This window comes from Poecilia reticulata, chromosome 18 (assembly GCF_904066995.2).
Source record: "Poecilia reticulata chromosome 18, P_reticulata-male-v2, whole genome shotgun sequence".
In the NCBI taxonomy this organism is placed as follows: domain Eukaryota; kingdom Metazoa; phylum Chordata; class Actinopteri; order Cyprinodontiformes; family Poeciliidae; genus Poecilia; species Poecilia reticulata.
This window is the reverse complement of record NC_088847.1, coordinates 28,349,619-28,368,135: the sequence shown is the minus strand read 5'-3', so window position 1 is coordinate 28,368,135 and position 18,517 is coordinate 28,349,619. Positions and strand designations below refer to the sequence as shown.

Genomic DNA, 18,517 nt, shown 5'->3' with positions numbered 1-18,517 from the left:
TACTTTTTTAAAATTAAATTTAATGTTTAGTTTTTTCCTAAGTAATATATTTAAAAGATTACTTTAATTGAGGTTTTATTTATATTATATTAACTCCAAAATATTTTATACCGTAGAGTTAATTAATTTACTGGTATTTTGAATTCTCTGATTTTTGTCTTTACTTTGTCCATATAAGTTCACTTTGACTTGGTGAAAAAAGGTGACTAAAATATAATCTTTCAGAAATAATTAACTCCATATTTTTGGGGTCTAAAGGATTCTTACATGGTTTAATATTGGAATTAGGAATTTTTCTATGATATTATTTTACTTTTGTCCCAAAATTCAACATTGTCAAAATTAATTGTAATAAAAACGGTCTTGTCCTTGGGACAATTGACATTAAAAGCTCCTTATTTCAAACAATGTAAAAGTTAGATGTAGTTAGTTAGATGTAGTTACCATTCAGTGGGGTTTTCTTTTCTTATATTTGGATGTTCAGGTAGTTTTCCTAATGTCACTAGGAAATCTTTTATAGAAATATGCATTTAAACCATTATTCGAGCTATTTATTACCGTGATGTTTTCACATTTTGTGACTGTGATTTTCCCAAAACCAATTTAGCTGAACAAAATGTTTTTTCTTAAAAATTTCTTAGTTTATTCTTTATTTCTTTATTCTCCTTTGATCTTCTCCATTCCAGTGTTTTAATACAGTAGCTTTGTCCACAAATCCTCCAATAAATTCAATTCAACAAACAGGAGATGATAAAGACAAAATAAATAAAAACTAAAATACACAGCTGAACCAACTGGACCTCAGATCACTGCTGAATGTTTAGATTAATTAACTCAACAGAGAATCCAAAGAAACAAACCAAACTCTAGCAGACACTGTGGAGGAGAGTCACTTTCTACAGAGATGCTGTAGAAACACAGAATACCTGCTCTGTGGTCCAGATACACTCCTATTCTGGAGGAAACTGGACCTGGTACTGGAGTTTCAATGCTGTCGTGATGAAACTTAACTGTGTAGCAACATAACAACCTGTAACTGAATCCAAATAAACATCAATTGATTGTCCTGCTCCAATGATGTTCTGGTAGGAAACTACGATCACGTGACCTACCAGACACAACATCCAGTCAGACTCCATTATAATCATCGAGTTCAAACTCCTCTTCTTTTATTATTGTTTTTCTGTTCCCCTCAGATAATAACAGATCTCTGCTTTCTATGTTTGGGTCCAGAGTGATTTCCTGTGAATATTTTAAAAACTCTGCTCTCGTCTTTGGTTCTTCAGTGTCTCTCAGTGAGACGTTTGTCCATGTGTCTCTCAGGACGTCCTGTAGTTTGTCTCTGAGCTCTGACACAGCTGCTGTCACGTCCTCAAAGTGTCTCAGAGGACGGATGTTGATGCTGGATGAGTGTGTCGACTCACTGAGTGCTGGCAGTGAGGGGTAGTTGAGGAGAAACTGGGTGTGATCCTCTGTGTGTGAGAGCTGCTCCAGCTCAGCGTCTTTCCTCTTCAGCTCACTGATCTCCTGCTCCAGCTTCTCCTGAACATCTTTGACTCGACTCACTTCAGTTTCCTGCTGGGATCTGATCTGCTGCTTCACCTCAGAGCTTCTTTCCTGGAGGAGACGGATCAGCTCAGTGAAGATCTCCTCACTGTCCTCCACTGCTTTATCAGCAGAGACATTGATGGCCTCCACCTCCTGTTGAAGCAGCTTCACATCTTTCTCTTGGTCCTGGATTCTCTGATGGATTTGTTGTCGCTTCTTGGAGGGATTCACCAGCTTGTGAACCTTTAATGTAGCAGCATCACAGCGAGGTTGAAGATGTTTCACACAGTAATTCATCAAACAAACTAAACAGGACTTGAAAGCTTTCAGTTTCCTCCCAGTGCAGACATCACAGCCCACCTCTTCATGTCCAGCATAGCAGTGATCAGCTGCTGCAGCTTGGATTTCAATCTTGAGTCCAGATGAAGGGATGTGAACATCTGTATCTATGCTGCTGCTTCCATCAGGACGTGAACTGTTGTTCTCTGACCGACACATGAGTGTTCTTAGTAAAGACATCCCTTCATCAATAGAGTCTAACATCTTGTCCATCTGCACTGACAGGTTGTCCAGTTTAGCTTTGTTGTGCTTCTCAGATTCCTCAAGCAACTCCAACATGCGTCTTTTAATCTGAAGGTCTTCCTGGACGGCCGGATCAGAGTGGACCTTCCTTTTCAGCCGGTCTCTCCGGTGGCCAGCGACCTTCGCCTTTAATGAGAAACAAAACGTCACCCGACACGTCCACATCCGTCGCTCAAATTAGCCTGATTTATTCATTTTTTGTAGCAATGTTATTCATTGTAGAGCCAAAACTTAAAAAGGATTTTTCACATTCTTTCACGTTTAGTCGAACAAATTGATTTATAAATAAATATTAATTTATTATTTAATAAACTAAACAAAAGTTGATTTGGGGGCAGCGAAGTCAGCTTTTCAGTAAAGTTTGGCTGTAAAAATACAAACATTTTGTGTTGTAATTACCATTTTCTATTAATGTTAATTACAACACTGTCCAGCACTTTGCAACAAGCAAAAGGCAGAATATGCCGTTGCTCGTTTCAAAAGGCCTATTTTCTATTATGTCAGTAAGAATTTCCACCTGATTAAAAATAAAAAAGTTTAATGAACAAATTAAACTCTTGAGCTGCAGTTGGGGGAACAAAAAATAAAAAATTAAATCGGTGCCAGTGCTACAAATGGCCCGCGGGCCGCACTTTGGACACCCTTGATAGGAATTCCTCTGCTCCCATTTAAAATGTTCTAGACCCGCCACTGCTCTGCAGAAAATGTGAGCACTTACTTGGAGGGTGTTTCTCCTTGTATTCACGTCGGAACCAAGGTTTTCATTGCTCAGAGAGCCTCCATCCCCCACGGACTCGAACAGCGGGGTCGCACGAGGAGTCATGGCGGCCGATAAACTCCCCAAACTGCACTTCACATCTCCGGTCTCTAACCCAGATTCTAGGGCGTCAGTGTCCGGAGATCCATCCCAGATCTGTTTGCAAAGCTCAAAATAAAGCAGCACCACACGGCCATGCCCGTTACGCCGGCCGGAGTCCACAGCCTGCCGGAATTTCCCGCGGATCGCCTTGAGCTTGGAGGTCAGCTGGACCCTGGAGGTGGCCTCGGTGCTGTGGGGGAACTCGAGCTTTTTGCCGGCTGGGTATCTCCGCACGAAGGCTTCATGGATATCTGCATACTTTGTCTGGCAGGACTCCCAATCAATGTCCTCCTGGTGCTTTGAAGATTTATACTCTAAAGTAACACGAAGTAAAAGTTCCACCTCTTCATCAGTCCAAACAAAACTCGAACGTGCAGCCGCCATCTTTGTTGTCTTTGGTTCTTCTTCTTGTCATTTTATGGCGGTTGGCAAACAATGTAAGGTGCTTTACCGCCACCTACCGGTATAGTGTGTTATTCACGATTAAACAAATAATCCCACATTTCTGTTTTTAAAAGTAGTTTGTCGATCTGATGTGATATTCTATTCTTAAATTTTGTTTTTTCCTTAACTGTTAGAATAACATCGTCACAATTAAGAGAAATAAAAGTCTTAAAATATCTGTCGTCTAATTAATATACAAGTCTGTATAAATGTGTAAAAATGTCGTCAGTACACAACGTTTAAGATTAGAATATTACAGGAGATCAATAAACTATTTTGAAAAACAGAACTGTTTTTGAAATATATATATTTAACACAAAAATCAAACAGAGACAAAGCTAAATACTAAATATAATCCAATTCTATAAAGCATTTTTAGAGTCCAGTAGATGACGGTACAGTCAGTGTGCCATCCGCCATAAAAATGCCAGAAGAAGAAGAAGCTGAGCAGAAAAGAATAACTTACAGTTAAAAATACAAGATGTTTTTGGGATATTCCTTTTCTTCTGAATATTTATGTTATGACAGGAGTTTTTTTATTTTAATTTTTTGTGTGTGTGTGTGTGGGGGGGGGGGGGGGGGGGGGGGGGGGAATTATATGAGTTGCGTCCTGATCCACACTCCATACCAGTAGGTGGCGGTAATGCACACCATTAAGTTGCTTGCCGACCGCCATTAAAACGAAAAGAAGAAGAAGAAGCTGAGCAGAAGTTTTTCTTTGGATGAAGTTGTGAACAGTGCTACTGTTGCGTGCTTGCTGGTAAGAAAATTATTTATGATGCATTTCTTTCTGCCATTAGTGCGCCAAGTTGTTGAATTTTACTTGCATTTAGTCAGGAAAGAAAGACGTAAACTGTTTTAAATTAGGCGCCTTATCGAGTAACTCGGCGTGGTTTCTCCAGTTGAACCGGAGCCCTGCATTCACTAATAGAGATAAATCTCTATATTTCCAATCAATGTTTGCGTGTTTCTTCACCAAGCAAACCGCATATCTTCAAGATGTCATTATTTATTACTTTGCTCCCAGGACGCTTCATGTTTCTGACGTCACAGCCATTGTATGGGGCCCTAAGCAGAGTTTAATGAGGGGCGTCACTATCTTCCTTTTATGATATCCATTTTTAATAAACAATGACATTAATGTCGCTGCTTGTGTTTTGCTTGCGTTTTAGTATTGTAAAAAAAAAAACAACAAGAAAACAATTTCAATACTTACTCTTCAAATCTAGACCAGATTGCTCTACACTGATACAGGAATAAATCTAAAACCAAGCTTGTGATTTGCAAAGTCTTACTTGCTGGTTTTCCCCCCTTTTTTCTTTGCATCTTGATCACATTATTATTCTTTCACATTTTTTTTCTCAGCATTAATATAACCTCTTATTGAACTTTAACCAATCAAATAAAGGTTTCACAAATGACAAACTTGGTTTTACGTGCCCCGCCCTTAATGTAGAGTTATATAATTCAGGTTTAAGTGTTGAAATGTTTCATCCAGAGCAGATTAAAGATGCTCAACGATTTCAGCTTCATAAGAAATAGTTAGCATCCAGTTTTGTTACCTCATAGCTGCTTCACTGTTTATTTATTTTAAATGTATATGAGTTGGTGTGCCCTCCATTGATTTTCAGTTATTTTTACTAAGGCAGATTTAAACTCCCTGATAACTGTTAAACTGGTCCATATGTTTACCCATCAGCATTAGTTTATATAATACGTGCTAAGCCTGGTGTAAGGGTGCTACAGCCCACCAGCGGCACACCATGTTTTTGTGTAGAAAAATAAAAATGAGTTAAGCTACAAATGTTGTGAGGTTCAGGAGCAGGCTCCCTAATTTGGAAACAATAGTGTTTGTGAAAACGGCAGGTAGAGGGACGGTGCAGTTTTTTCACACCCATTTGCACCCAGTTCAACGATTTGACTATAAACCTAGTTTAACTCGTCTTTACTGTAACTGAGTGATATATAAAAAATCCAGTTTAAAATAAACAGACAACACTTAAGTCTGGTTGGGTGGCAAGTAAAGACTGGTGACCTGCCAGGCTCACAATACCCTGGTTGAACCCTGGGTTCTGTAGTATTGGTTGATAAGAATTAATCTTATGTTCTTGTTCACTCTTAGATCATCTTCCTTCTCTACGTCAACATTGTGCTCCAGTTGTCAATCAGATGGCTCAGAAGAAAGTGAAGCTGGACCCAGAGGCCTTCTCATGTACGATCTGTGCAGGTCTACTGAAGGATCCGGCGACTATTCCCTGTGGACACAGCTACTGTCTGAGCTGTATAAATGACCACTGGGATGAAGAAGACCAGAAAGGGATCCACAGCTGCCCTCGGTGTGGGGAGACGTTCAAACCGAAGCCTGTGCCGACCAAAAACATTGTGTTAGCGGAGCTGGTGGGGGATCTGAAGCACCACGGTTTCCAAGCTGCTCCAGCTGATCACTGCTATGCTGGACCTGAAGATGTGGCCTGTGATGTCTGCACTGGGAGGAAGATGAAGGCAGTCAAGTCCTGTCTGGTCTGTTTAGTTTCTTACTGTCAGAATCACGTTAAACTTCATTACGAATCTTCTGCCTTTAAAAAACACAAGCTGGTGGAGCCCTGCAAGAACCTTGAGGAGAACATCTGCTCTCATCACGGCGAGGCGCTGAAACTTTACTGTTCCCTTCATCAGAAGTGTATCTGTATCCTCTGCTTAGTTGATGAACATGAAGGCTGCAAGACGGGTTCTGCTGCGACAGAAAGGACCAAGAAGCAGAAGGAGCTGGAGGAATGTCGAAGAGACTTCCAGTTGGGAATCCTGACCCGGCAGGCGGACGTGAAGCTGCTTAAACAGGAGGTGGAGGCCATCAATGTCTCTGCTGATAAAGCAGTGGAGGACAGTGAGGAGATCTTCACTGAGCTGATCCGTCTCCTCCAGGAAAGAAGCTCTGAGGTGAAGCAGCAGATCAGATCCCAGCAGGAAACTGAAGTGAGTCGAGTCAAAGATGTTCAGAAGAAGCTGGAGCAGGAGATCAGTGAGCTGAAGAGGAAAGACGCTGAGCTGGAGCAGCTCTCAAACACACAGGATCACAACCAGTTTCTCCTCAACTGTCCTGTATGGGCAGACTTTAGTCGGCCTACATACTTCTCCATATTTGATGGCATTCCTCCAGGATACTTTGAGAATGTGACAGAAGCTGTGTCAGCGGTCAAAGCCATTGTGGCGGACTTGATATGCGATGGATGGCCGGAGATCTCTGAGACGATATCAAAAGTGGATGTTTTATTGTCAAAACCAGAACTATCCACCAGAGAGGACTTCTTAAGATACGCAGTAGACATCACACTGGACCCAGACACAGCGCACCAGGAGATTCGCTTATCCAGAGGAGACCGGAAAGCTTTATCGACGGCAGCGCTGCAGAATTACCCCAACAACACAGACAGATTCAAGATTCCTTTGCAGGTCCTGAGCAGAGAGCACCTGACTGGCCGCTCCTACTGGGAGGTGCAGTGGAAAGGAAGGGCTGTCGATGTCGCCGTTTCATACAGCAACATCAGCAGAGCGGGAGGCTTGGAGAAATCCGAGTTTGGCTGGAACAACAAGTCCTGGTCGCTGCACTGTCACTCAGCCGGTTACACGTTCTGGCAGAACTCTGTCCACACGCCGGTGTTGAGTCCTCCTTCGTACAGAATAGGAGTGTTTCTGGATCCCAAAGCAGGAAGTCTGTCCTTCTACAGCGTCTCTGAAACCATGACTCTCCTCCTGAAAATCCAGACCACGTTCACTCAGCCGCTACATGCCGGGCTGAGGTTCCCCAACTCTGCGAACGACACCGCTGAGTTTGTGAAACTGAAGTAGCTTCAATGTGTATTTAGGTTTCTTCCTATGGAAGAGAATTAGGGTCATAAAAAGAGTAAACCTTTTTCAATCAGACCTGGGTGTAAACCTTTTTGCTCTTCTGTTAATAAATTGCATCCTCAGTGACTTCTAGGCCATGGAAATAACTGGCTAAAGTCAAACATGTTCCTCCAGAAAGCTTGTTGTCCTCTTCCACAACTTGCCCAACTGCTTTAAAGACCAAATTCTTTGCTTTTTTTCAGTGGCCCTAATGCTCTTCCATAGTTTATTGTTGTACTCAATGAAAGCTAATTGCTGTTTCTCGCCGCTTTTGCACCCAGTGTGGCCATTTCAGCATTTTCCAGGAGAAGGTAGTATCAAAATGAAAAATGTGCCTTAGAGTGAAAACAACCAACTACAATCAGTTCAGTTGCTTATAGAAAATGCTAAAAGTCAAGTGTCTGTTTTCTGATTTCTGTTGCTCTAGGCAAAAATAAATTCAGTGACAGTTTGAAAACACACTCTGTAGTTTTGTCTTCTTTCAGGAGAATTTCTGCTGTTTAATGATTTTTAAAGTTTGTCATAAACCAGGCCTGCAACACGAGGGAAACGTAGGAGTGATATGAATGTTGAAAACTGAGATGATGGACCACCGAGCAGGTATTCTGTCTTTCTACAGCGTCTCTGTACCATGACTCTCCTCCACAGAGTCCAGCCCACATTCACTCAGCCGCTACATGTTTGGGTTTATGCTTTACTCTGATGGAGACACTGCGGAGCTCATCAGGCTCAGTTAGGTACTGGATAAATCATATCAAATGGGACAAAACTGCTTGGTGCCATTTCTATGGGAAGAAAATATTTTATTATCGTCTCTGTACAGACTTGATCTCGTTTCTGGAGATCCAAAAACTGTATTAACATTAGATAGACTAACTTTTTAAAAATGTAAAAACATCATCTGCATAAACAGTAATAGTAGTTGAAATTGTCATAGTTTTCCATAGAAATCTTGAAGTTGTTGAGTTTAAAATTTAGAGACTGAAGGATCATGGAGCCTTGTGGGGATCTGGATCATTGAACTATAAATGTCTTCGTGGGATAAATGTTTTTTATGATGGTATTCTTGCAACATTTAAAATGTAAAGGACCAATGACAGCGGTGCCATTTCTTAATTTACGAATTTTTAAGCAATAATTTGAGTTATTTAGCTTTTTATAAGAGGAAAAGGAGACCAAATTTTAGTTGGAATGTTAAATATTTTATTTACAAACTATAAGATTGGGAAACTAAATATTTAACTCAGACCTAAATATGTAGCTTAAGTAAACTAAATATAGTTTAGCTTCGTAAATATTTAGCATTTATGCCAATAAATATCAAGTTAACAAGCTAAAGATTTAGCTAATCTAAATGCTATCTTGGCAACTAAATGTTTTCTTGAAAAAACTAAACATTTAGTTTAAAATAGAAGTTGACATCAACATTAACCTGTTGGTAACAGTACAGTGAGCATATTTTAAATATTTTTCACTGTATTTTTTTTTAAATAAATGTGTTTTTATTTTCAGTCTTGGCATTACTTACTTACATCACATATTTTGTATTGCTTGATGACTAATTGGTGTAAAATGTGATTATTTACATATATCAGTGCTGTAACCACCTTAGTTTACACCACATGGAAGCTAAAGTGATGGAGAAAAGTCTTTATTTTATTTTAAACTCAGATTTCACTACCTCTAAGCATAAACAGTTCCTTACTTGAATCTTCCAGCAGTTTGTATCATGTTGCTTTAGTAATAAAACATTTTTGTTTTATAGAGAATCTAACTATGGCATCACTACCTCTGTTAGTCAGCATTTTATCTTTTCAGCTTGTAGCGAAGTAAAAAAATGTTCTACTGCCATTTTCATTGTATAATTTTCTTTTAAATGATATTAAAGTCCTGGAGCTAAAACAGCTTCTACACGTTTCCCCTTCATCTCCAAAGTCACAATCTGTCCGGGTTTCGTTAATATCAAACAACAAATACATCGAATCTGTGTTACTATCACATCTTTTGCACCAACGTATTTTAAAGTTGCATGCTAAAAACTTTGAAGAAAATTAACAAAAAATGGATTAAAATGATTTAATTGGAAAAGTTTGTGGATTTTCTGATCCGTTTTACAGTTTATTTCTGTTCATGTTCAAGTTCCTGTAAATTTCTGCTGATATTTACGTTGCTCACTAAATATTTAGTGCGTATACTAAATATTTGGCTTGATAAATATTTAGCTTCAAGCTAAATATATAAATTGCTAAGTAAATATTTAGTTTGGAGCTAAGATTTTGACATGAAGCTAAATATTTACTTTGCAAACTAAATATTCAGCTTCAAACTAAATAGTTAGGAGCTAAATATTTAACTTGCTGTTTAGTTTCAAACTAAACTAAATCTATCTTGGAGCTAAATATTTAGCTTCTAACTAAATAGCCAGCTTTAATTTCGTTTGGCAACTAAATGTTTATCTTCAGGCTGAATATTTAGTTTAACTAAATATTTAGTTTGAAACTGACATTATAAATGAAAGATAAGCACAGAGAAAATATGACTTTGAAAAATGAACCCCATTTTTTTAATGCTGGACTGAATAATCCAGATCATCGATGCTAATTTTTAATTGTGTAACTTTACAAACCACATTCCATATAATGTTGAACAGTTTCACATAAATAAGGATACATGAATACATTTCTAAGGGGATTGCAACCAATTTTACCTCAAGGTGGCGCCATCTACTGCAGCGCAGACTGGAAAGATTAGAGAAAGGTTCCCAATGATTATTTACTGGTTTTCACTGTCCCAGTTCAGTCTGTCTTGATTATCAGAATTGATGATATGAGAATAAAAAGAAAGGGAAGAAGAGCATGAGAAGGTGGGAATGTGACGGACCAGACACAGAAGGTGAAGGGTCCGGGATGGTCGGTGGGCAGAGGCAGTTTTTCATTTCTGGGTAAAACTCTGTTACGGTTGTTGTCAGAGGACATTTCGATCCAGGGAATATTACAAACTCAGAGTTGGACCTGCGCAGCCGGTGTTGGAGATCCTCCAGAGTCTCCGTCTTCAGATATTGGCGTTTGGACTCGTCCTGGACGTTGCGGCCCCAGTGCCCGCTCGCTATCCACGCCTGGGCCACGGCGCTGTAGCAGCAGAACGCCGACCAGAGCGCGGTGGGAACGTTGACCCTGTTGTTGAGGGTGCTGCTGGAGCTGGGCAGGGCCCCGGTCACCACAAAGCCCCCGGTACCGCCGCTGCTGTTGACGCAGTACTTCTCCATCACGCATCTGGTGCACCTGGAACACGGTTTCATTTCAACAATGTCATCGATCTTAACTTTAGCTACATTTTGACATCGATTCTCTTGGCATTCATTGGTAAAAGTCATGTGGCTCCTGACAGTTGGTGGTTACCATAGCAACCAGTAACTGGCAGCTCCTCCCCCTTTTTTCTGCTTCCGTCTGTAACTGTGGTATGGGATCAGATCTTGTGTTATGTTGCATTTTAGCATATATTTTAGATCTATTTAATTATATACATGGGTTTTTTTACTTGATTTTCTCTCATTAGGTATGTTTTTAATCTTTAATACAAAGTAATGTCCCAGTTATCCACTGTGTCATAGTCTTACACGTAACAGGGTTTGATTTGATGTGAACAAAATGTATTTATTATTCAAATTAATTTTGTTTTACCAAATTTATTTTCTCCTGACATTCACTGGTGCAAAAGTAAAGCTGCTCTTGGCAGTTGGCGGTTACCGTAGCAACCAGTAACCGACAGCTCCTCCACCTTTTTCTACTGCCGTCTGTAACTGTGCTTTTCTTTACAAGTATTATATAACAATATATATTTTTAGAGTGATTTAATTATACAAAGAGTTTTGTGTGTAATTTTGCCATGTTTTTGGTATGTGATGTGCGTTTAAGGCATGTTTAATTTTACAACTGTTAACTGCTCAGTGAGAGATATTGGGCTGTAGTTTGTTTCAGGTTATTTATTGTAGTTTATTTACTGTATAGGGGCAGAAGCTGCTGGACTGATGTTAACTGACTTGATTTTTTTTCCCTCTCGTCAGAATAAATTCAGTGAACCTGAGTGAGTCTGTTGTGAAGTCGGCCATGTTGGACCTGGAAGTCTACACACCTCTCCATTTTGTTCCAGCTGCCCTTGTTGAAGGACTCCGCTTGGGGAACGACGTTCGTCAGGGTGAAAGTCGACAGTTTGTCCGCTTTGGTTGAGGCGTAGGAGCTAGGAAATATGTGACCCCGGTCAAATGTTCTGTTGGATCTGTAATCCACAGCGCCGGCCTGGTGGTTGTAGGTTCTGTTCTTATCTTCGGGGATCATCTTCTTGTCTCCATTTGGATCCTCCAGCTGTGAAAAGTGAGGAATGAAACTGGATATTATAAATTCAAGACAGAGAACAGACATCGTTTTGTTTCTTCTCACTGTGAAATGAACGCCTTCCTCCCTTTTTTAGGGTGCATTCACAGCGGCACGTTTAGTCCGTTTTAACTGAACTCCAGTTTGTTTGTCTAGAAAGTCCGATTTGTTTGGGGTTGTGTGAATGCAGAGTCTGACCAAAAGAGCAAACCCTGGTGCCAGGGGTGCAACTACATACTTTCTGAGGTGTATGTGAACACGACATTGGCGCCGCCTCCCCATGACATAAACTTGTACAACACATTAATAAAATGTTGAAATAATATTGACCACAAAACACTGAATTTATAAAAGATAAACATTTTTCCTACACAATCCTAACAAACGTTTTTAATGTTGAAAAAATAAGCGGTTTCTCTTCACAATATTTATTTATTTACTATTGATCTATTTGTATGACTTGTTCTTTAAATTGCCATTTATATTATTTTTCGGTTTCAGGAAATGATTGAGGGATGTCTGGTTCTGCAGGTTCTGGCGGGTCTGCGCTGTTCTCCTGACCCGTTCTGTCTGATACCAAACAACTCACTGTGCGTCACTGAATATCGCCGATCCATTTTTTTAATGCCTCTATTCAACTTCACTGTAATTGTTTAGCCTGGAATGAGCGTCTTCCCACCACGTCTGTATTTCTGCCAAAGGTTTTGCCTCTAAAGACGGTGGAGAACCGAGTGGACATTTTAAAAAGACGCAGCTTGATAGCAGCTCAACGGAGAAGAATGGAGTGAAAATAGTCTCAAAATATCTGTGCGTGTGTAAAAGATTTGTGTATATAGATATCAATATGTAGATATATTCAAGCAACATTTAAAACGTAAAGGACCAATGACTGCGGTGCCATTTCTTGATTTACGAATTTTTAAGCAATAATTTGAGTTATTTAGCTTGTTATAAGAGGAAAAGAAAAGGAGAATTTTTAATTATTTAATTATTTATATATTTACATATATAAATCTATATATAGATTTATGTAGAGAGACAAACACACATATATGAGAGTTATATCTATATAGATAGATATGTATATAAAACTATATATCGATAAAAATCTATATATCTACCTCTCTTTTATATAGAGAGAGAAATATTATGATAGATGTGTAGATGACAGACAGATGGATATAAATAGACAGATTTGGAGGAAGGTAGATAGCTCTTTCTGTTCCATGTTGTTTACATGTTCTTTCTCTAAATCTCCCTTATACATGTGGTTGTCTGATTTTCTGTTTTGAATCTGAAATAAAAATCTTACAGTGGATGAACATGAGTCCTGATGCTGTTGAACGTGGGGGAAGCCGGAGCACCTGGAGAGAACCCACACCTACACAGGGAGACATTTCCCACCATGCAGTCCTGCCTTTTTAATATTGAAATATCCAATTAACAACAACAGCAGCTCTTTTTCCAATTCCCGCCAATCAGCGTGGAATCAATCATAAATTGATTCTACGCTGGATGGACTTCACATCTGTCCTTGAACTGGCGCCAATGTTTTGGAGTTAAAACCTTGATTTGCCTCCACAGTGAGATCTTTTTCTCTTGTTGTTCGCAGACATTGTTCTCCTCAGCGACTCTTCAGCTGCTAGAGTTTCAGATTCCTGAGATGTTTGGATGACATCTTCCTTTAATGTAATCTCTATCTGTGGAGGGGATGTTCTCTGTTCTTCCTTTAGGCCACTCTCCCCTTCTGTGGAAACTTCATGAACCGTACCTGTTAAGTTTTCTGAAACTGCCAGGTTTTGTCTCCATTTGTTCACAAACTGTCTGAGGGATCTCTGGTGTTATTTCTGAGTCAGGTTTTGTGTTTGGGACCAAGTTCTGATCCGTCTCAATTGGTCTTACAACGGTTTTCAGTTCAGCTTCCACTGCCATCTTTCTCTGTTCAGATTCAGATTTAGTCAATGGCCTTTTCTCATCTTGCTGGTCCCCATCTTGCTGTATTTCAGGGACCATTTCGTCTTCAGTCGCCTGCTCTAGGTTACCAATCACTAGTTCATTTGTATGGATGTCAGTTTCGATACCGGCTGTCTGATCCCCAACTATAACTTCTTCTTGTTCACCGTTTAATCCAGAAACCGTTTCTTTATTGAGGATGTCTAATTCAGAGGCAGCATTCAAGGCTGCCTTTCTAAGTTCCTCTTCATAGATTTGCTGGGGGCTAAAGATAATTTTTTCAATCAAATTAACATAATTTTCGATACCGGCCGTCTGATCCCCAACTGTTTCTGCTATAGAAACTTCTTGTTCTTCATAATTTTCTCCAGAAATGTTTCCATTGTTGAAGGTTTCCAATAGCTTGGTCTGCCGATCCTGATGTCCATTCAGTTGTGCTTCAGAGGGCTGGATTTTTAGCAATAAACAGAGCTCAGTTTGTGTTGACATCGTCTGATAAACTGGTTTGAATTGACATCTGGTTTCCAGTTCATCCATCTCTGTTTGGGTTGAAATGGACTGGTTTTAATTGTGAGCCGGTTCCCTGTAGATCCGTCTCCGTTTGTACTGACGCAGACTGGTAGACTGGTTTCTGCTTTGAGTCGTCTTGTGAATCGGTCTGAACCTGAACAGAAACCATTGACTTCTTGCACTGTCTTCTCTCTGTGAGAACTTTCCTTATCTGCTGTTTAACTTTATCAAATAATTCATGATTCAGCTTGACCGTCTCATGAAGCCGTTTCATTAAATATTTCTGTTCTCTGATATATTCCAATTTACGCTCCTTAATTTTGGTTTCACACAAACATTTTGCTTGACTTGTGTTTTCAGATTACCTTGTTGTTTGAGAAGGACCTGGCGGCAGAGTTTATAAAAAAATTATTTACAAATTTAAAAGAAAAAAATCACGTCTCAGCGCGTTCTCGAAGGGACGTGAGCCCTAGTTACCTGTATGGGAGGGGAGGTGCCTAATCAGTGCTGTTCCTCTGTTATTGATCAAACCAGGAAGTGGCCTATAGCGCAGTGCATTCTGGATAAACACAACCAAAACAAACACGCTAGTCTAGTGTAAGAAATTGATTGTAGTTTTTTGCCAATGGCAAAAGCGATAAGCTACAACTGCTAAAATCTGACACCACTCCATTTTTGTTTACATTTTGTGAAGAAGGAAGTTGTGCTCAGTGTCTTCTTCAGAGGTTTTTATGTCATTTTCCCTTCAGTGGTTCTTGGTGTAGTGCCCCCACAGGCGAGGAGGGGAACAGGTTTTTCAAAGGGTTTGGTTGGTTTGACTCAGTGCATTGTGAAAGCCAACCACATCATCTGAAAATATAACAAATGTTGGAACTTTGGTCCCAAATCGAACCGAGTCTGCCGGACTCTCAGGTGTGAAAACAAGCCTACCTGCGGTTCGATCTTCCAAACGCTTTTAGGTCTCCTTCCGGAAACTTCTCCAGTGAACTTGACAGCGGAAAACACCGGAATCCGGTTGCGAACATCGTAAAGTGTCACAAATCTCCTTTGGTTCCCGTAGGTCTGGCAAATGAGCTTGTACCGGTTCTGATCGAGGATCCTCCCGGCCTCCAGGATGCCTGGAATGTGCGGTGGTGTTTGGTCAAGAAGGAAGCGGTCACAGTCCGACACCGACTTCATCACTTCTGCAATCGTTTGTACGGACAGGAGGAAGAGAAGAGCTGCAGTCGGCAGGAAACACCAAACCTGCTGGGACGTCATGTCCTTCAATCAGAGGAGACAAAAGTGGGTCGATCTAGATCTGCTCTGCAACAGCCACACATCAAAAACAGCTGTTAGCATTAGAACAGTTAGCAACGCCGATGTCATTTTCTGAGGATTTACAATCTGCTGGGTTTTAGTTTAAACTAATCTGAGAAATAAACTGAGCTCAATTCACTGTTGACAACCAGGATAAATTGGAATGAATTTCCTTGTTGCTGAAATGTGAGACACAAACAAGCCGTTTCCTTCCTGAATGTTATTGCTGATAATGCATCAAGTCACGAAACTTGAACCGAAGAACTGAGGCAGCTCTGGAGAGCCAACCCCTTCACACCGACCAAACAGAACTTATCAAGTATTTTCAGTCGGGTTTTTGGTGATGATATCTTAGTTTTGTCTCATTTCAAGTGTATTAACTTACACGTAACTGCGCAGCAGAGAGATTATCAGTCGATATTTAGTTTCCTAAATAAATATATAATTTGAAACCCAAATATTTAGTTTGCAAACTAAATATTTTGTCAGTGCTCCAACCTAAATATTTAATTCACAGGCTAAATCTTTCGTTTGTAAACTAAATATTTAGCCGAGTCAAATTTAGTTGCAAACTAGATATTTAGCTTCCTAACTAAATATTTAATTTAGCTTGGAAATTAAATGTTTAGTCGTAGCATAAATGTAGGAATAATATGGTGAAAATATGACTTTGAAAACAGCCACATTTTTTTCTAAATGGCTAAATAAACCAATTTGTTGGCGTTATTTTTTATTCTATAACTTTATAAATGGCAGAACAGTCCTGCTGCCTCCACTGCACTCTGCAACTACAACTACCTGCTAAATGTGACCAAAATAGGAATAAATAATCATATTTCATTTGTTCTTTGTAAGTAAAATATGATTTTTTTTTGTGAAAATGTACATTTTAGCCCTCATGTGCATCAGTGTGAAGCTGTGGGGGTCCAGGTGGACACCGCCGAGGCGAAAACGAAACAGGAGCTCTCAAACCGCAAACAACAAAAAAAAAACGTACCACTACATCCTCCGTGTTACTGGCTGTAACACGCAGGAAGCCAACTCGTTATGAACCAACACCACCACCATAACAGCAGACCAGCAGGCCGTGTTATGCCAAGCGGCGTCTGCTCCACCCAGCGTCGCACACATGGGGTTAAATGTTGTTACAGATGCACCCAGATGGTGGTGAAGAGGCGGCAGAACTCTGAAAAATAGTCGTTTTAAACGCTGACATAATTTATAGGTGTGTACAGTGACGTCACGGATTATTATGGCCATCAAAATCTGTGACCAGTGTGATGCTGGCTATCTGGTGTCTATGGATACGTTTGTCTCATGTAGTGACACTCAGCACTTCTCACCGAGAGCCAATGATCTGATCTCACCGGGAACAAATGTGCTTTAATATTGGTGGCGGGACTCAACAGCCTTTAATGTAACCGGATCCTTTTTGTGCTGGTTATCGAGTGAATGGACCGAGACACAAGTTTATCTTTCGAACGGATGATTCTCGGTTTATTTCTGACGAGAATACAGACAAAACAACCGCGTTAAAGTATTAAACCAAAATTTAACTTAATAGATCTATAAATAAACTGAATGTATTCAGATGGAAAAATAAAGTGCACGCACCTCTCCCGCAGGTCAACATGACGAAAGCGGCTAAACAATTTAAAGACAATACCACAGAAGAAGAAATAAAAAGGAGGGGCTTCCGATCTTAAAGTAACACGGTTAAAACAACGACAGGTGTTTCAGTCAGATAAGGAACAAGACAAATCATCACAAAAAGACATTTTGTGTGATTATAACAAAAGAGAATTACAACCAGGTTACACTAACATGCTAGCTAACTGCAAACAGCAAGATAACCGTGAGTAACTATGGCAACCAGTGAGATGGTTACCCTGGTTGCCATAGAGTAACTATGCAGAAGCGGTTAGCTTCTGCACTCAAGCTAACCGCAAAGTTCACAAATAATTCCTCTGGTTTAAATCAATATTTTCAAAAAGTATCAATTCCACTGGTAGATTTTCCCCTATAATACATTTTTCGCATATTACAGGTGAAATAAGCGGTTCGTAGTAGTAAAAAAAATAAAATAAAAAATCAATACTAAAGTATTGACTTAAACAATCTAGCTGACCTGTAAGCTACATTTCAAATAAGATAAAATTACGATATTACAACCAGCAACTAGACAAAAAAATACTCGAGTTTTATGTTTTTGCAGTATATTTTATTCACAATGTAGAAATTGAAAATTTTTGTCAGCATGTTGGAATAACAAAGCCATTAAAACTACAAACTGAAAACCTTGAATTGAAATATTGAACTTGACCCGCATATAAAGTTGCAAATAAGTAAATTCGTATTATCTCATCATATTCACGTCTTTAGTTAAAAACATTAACTCACCGTTTCTTACGAGAATGTGTCACGGTGACTTGGCTCCTTTTAATGAAGCAATACGTTTATTTTTTCATTTCCTCAAAACATGACAGGAAGTCGTGGCTCACTCGCATGACAGAATGTGAGGTCCGATGTTTGAGATAACCTCTTCGAGGAAATCATCTTCAGTTTTCTCTGAAACCTGCTGCGTGTCTCGCGTTTTCATTTCCCCCCCTGACCTTCCGGTGAAACGTTGATGGTCCAAACGTCAAAGGAATGTCAGAAATGAGGCGAGATGGAGGAGGAAATATAACGTTTGTGTTCATCACTGAACGGTCGACCTGGGCGCTGTTACCATGGCAACGAGGATAAACAAACGCACTGGAAATGCTGTGGGAGTCTGTTAAATTTTTTTTATTTATTTATTTCAGTTAAGTACATTCATAAAGTTGAAACTTATACCATAATGTGTATGTTCGTTTTGAGGTTTTACGGCCCAAGGATAATAAAAACCATTATTTCACATTCAGTGCAAGTAGACCAGTAAGAAACTGTACTGGGATCTTACCCGGTACAGATCCCGGTACAGATCTTACCCGGTTCAGATCCCGGGTAAGATCTGTACCGGGTAAGATCTGTACCGGGATTTTACCCGGTACAGATCCCGGGTAAGAAACTGTACCGGGATCTTACC

The 18,517-nt window shown here is 39.8% G+C and overlaps 3 protein-coding genes across 4 annotated transcripts; 1 reads left to right on the top strand and 2 right to left on the bottom strand.

The window, feature by feature from the left end:
- Window positions 1-633: 633 nt before the first annotated feature.
- Window positions 634-3,736, bottom strand: LOC145548646 (uncharacterized). Its single transcript, XM_081599435.1, has 2 exons — window positions 2,849-3,736; window positions 634-2,256 (listed from the first exon to the last, which is right to left on the bottom strand). Exons 1-2 carry the CDS (start codon window positions 3,371-3,373, stop codon window positions 1,129-1,131), a joined length of 1,653 nt encoding a protein of 550 aa, XP_081455561.1. The 5' UTR covers window positions 3,374-3,736; the 3' UTR covers window positions 634-1,128.
- A 307-nt stretch (window positions 3,737-4,043) lies between these two features.
- LOC103480829 (tripartite motif-containing protein 16-like) lies at window positions 4,044-7,777 on the top strand. Its single transcript, XM_008436013.2, has 2 exons — window positions 4,044-4,193; window positions 5,556-7,777. The coding sequence occupies exon 2, from the start codon at window positions 5,603-5,605 to the stop codon at window positions 7,277-7,279; it is 1,677 nt and encodes a 558-aa protein (XP_008434235.2). The 5' UTR covers window positions 4,044-4,193; window positions 5,556-5,602; the 3' UTR covers window positions 7,280-7,777.
- Window positions 7,778-8,095: 318 nt separating this feature from the next.
- Window positions 8,096-18,175, bottom strand: LOC103480902 (endonuclease domain-containing 1 protein-like). Of its 2 annotated transcripts, none has more exons than XM_008436103.3 (4): window positions 17,851-18,175; window positions 15,082-15,414; window positions 11,450-11,679; window positions 8,096-10,599 (listed from the first exon to the last, which is right to left on the bottom strand). In XM_008436103.3, exons 2-4 carry the CDS (start codon window positions 15,409-15,411, stop codon window positions 10,131-10,133), a joined length of 1,029 nt encoding a protein of 342 aa, XP_008434325.2. In that variant the 5' UTR covers window positions 15,412-15,414; window positions 17,851-18,175; the 3' UTR covers window positions 8,096-10,130. The 2 variants fall into 2 exon arrangements, with proteins under 2 accessions (XP_008434325.2, XP_081455562.1); XM_081599436.1 differs by lacking the exon at window positions 17,851-18,175 and adding an exon at window positions 17,065-17,155.
- Window positions 18,176-18,517: the final 342 nt, after the last annotated feature.

What these genes read in the sequence shown, in the direction of transcription:
- LOC103480902 (XM_008436103.3), bottom strand. Translation starts at nt 15,411, where the DNA reads ATGACGTCCCAGCAGGTTTGGTGTTTCCTGCCGACTGCAGCTCTTCTC. An exon ending in TTTGGAAGATCGAACCGCAG is followed by an intron (nt 11,680 to 15,081) that starts GTAGGCTTGTTT and finishes CACTTTTCACAG; the next exon opens with CTGGAGGATCCAAATGGAGA. An exon ending in AGCTGGAACAAAATGGAGAG is followed by an intron (nt 10,600 to 11,449) that starts GTGTGTAGACTT and finishes ACCGTGTTCCAG; the next exon opens with GTGCACCAGATGCGTGATGG.
- LOC145548646 (XM_081599435.1), bottom strand. Translation starts at nt 3,373, where the DNA reads ATGGCGGCTGCACGTTCGAGTTTTGTTTGGACTGATGAAGAGGTGGAA. An exon ending in CAAGGAGAAACACCCTCCAA is followed by an intron (nt 2,257 to 2,848) that starts GTAAGTGCTCAC and finishes TTCTCATTAAAG; the next exon opens with GCGAAGGTCGCTGGCCACCG.
- LOC103480829 (XM_008436013.2), top strand. Translation starts at nt 5,603, where the DNA reads ATGGCTCAGAAGAAAGTGAAGCTGGACCCAGAGGCCTTCTCATGTACG.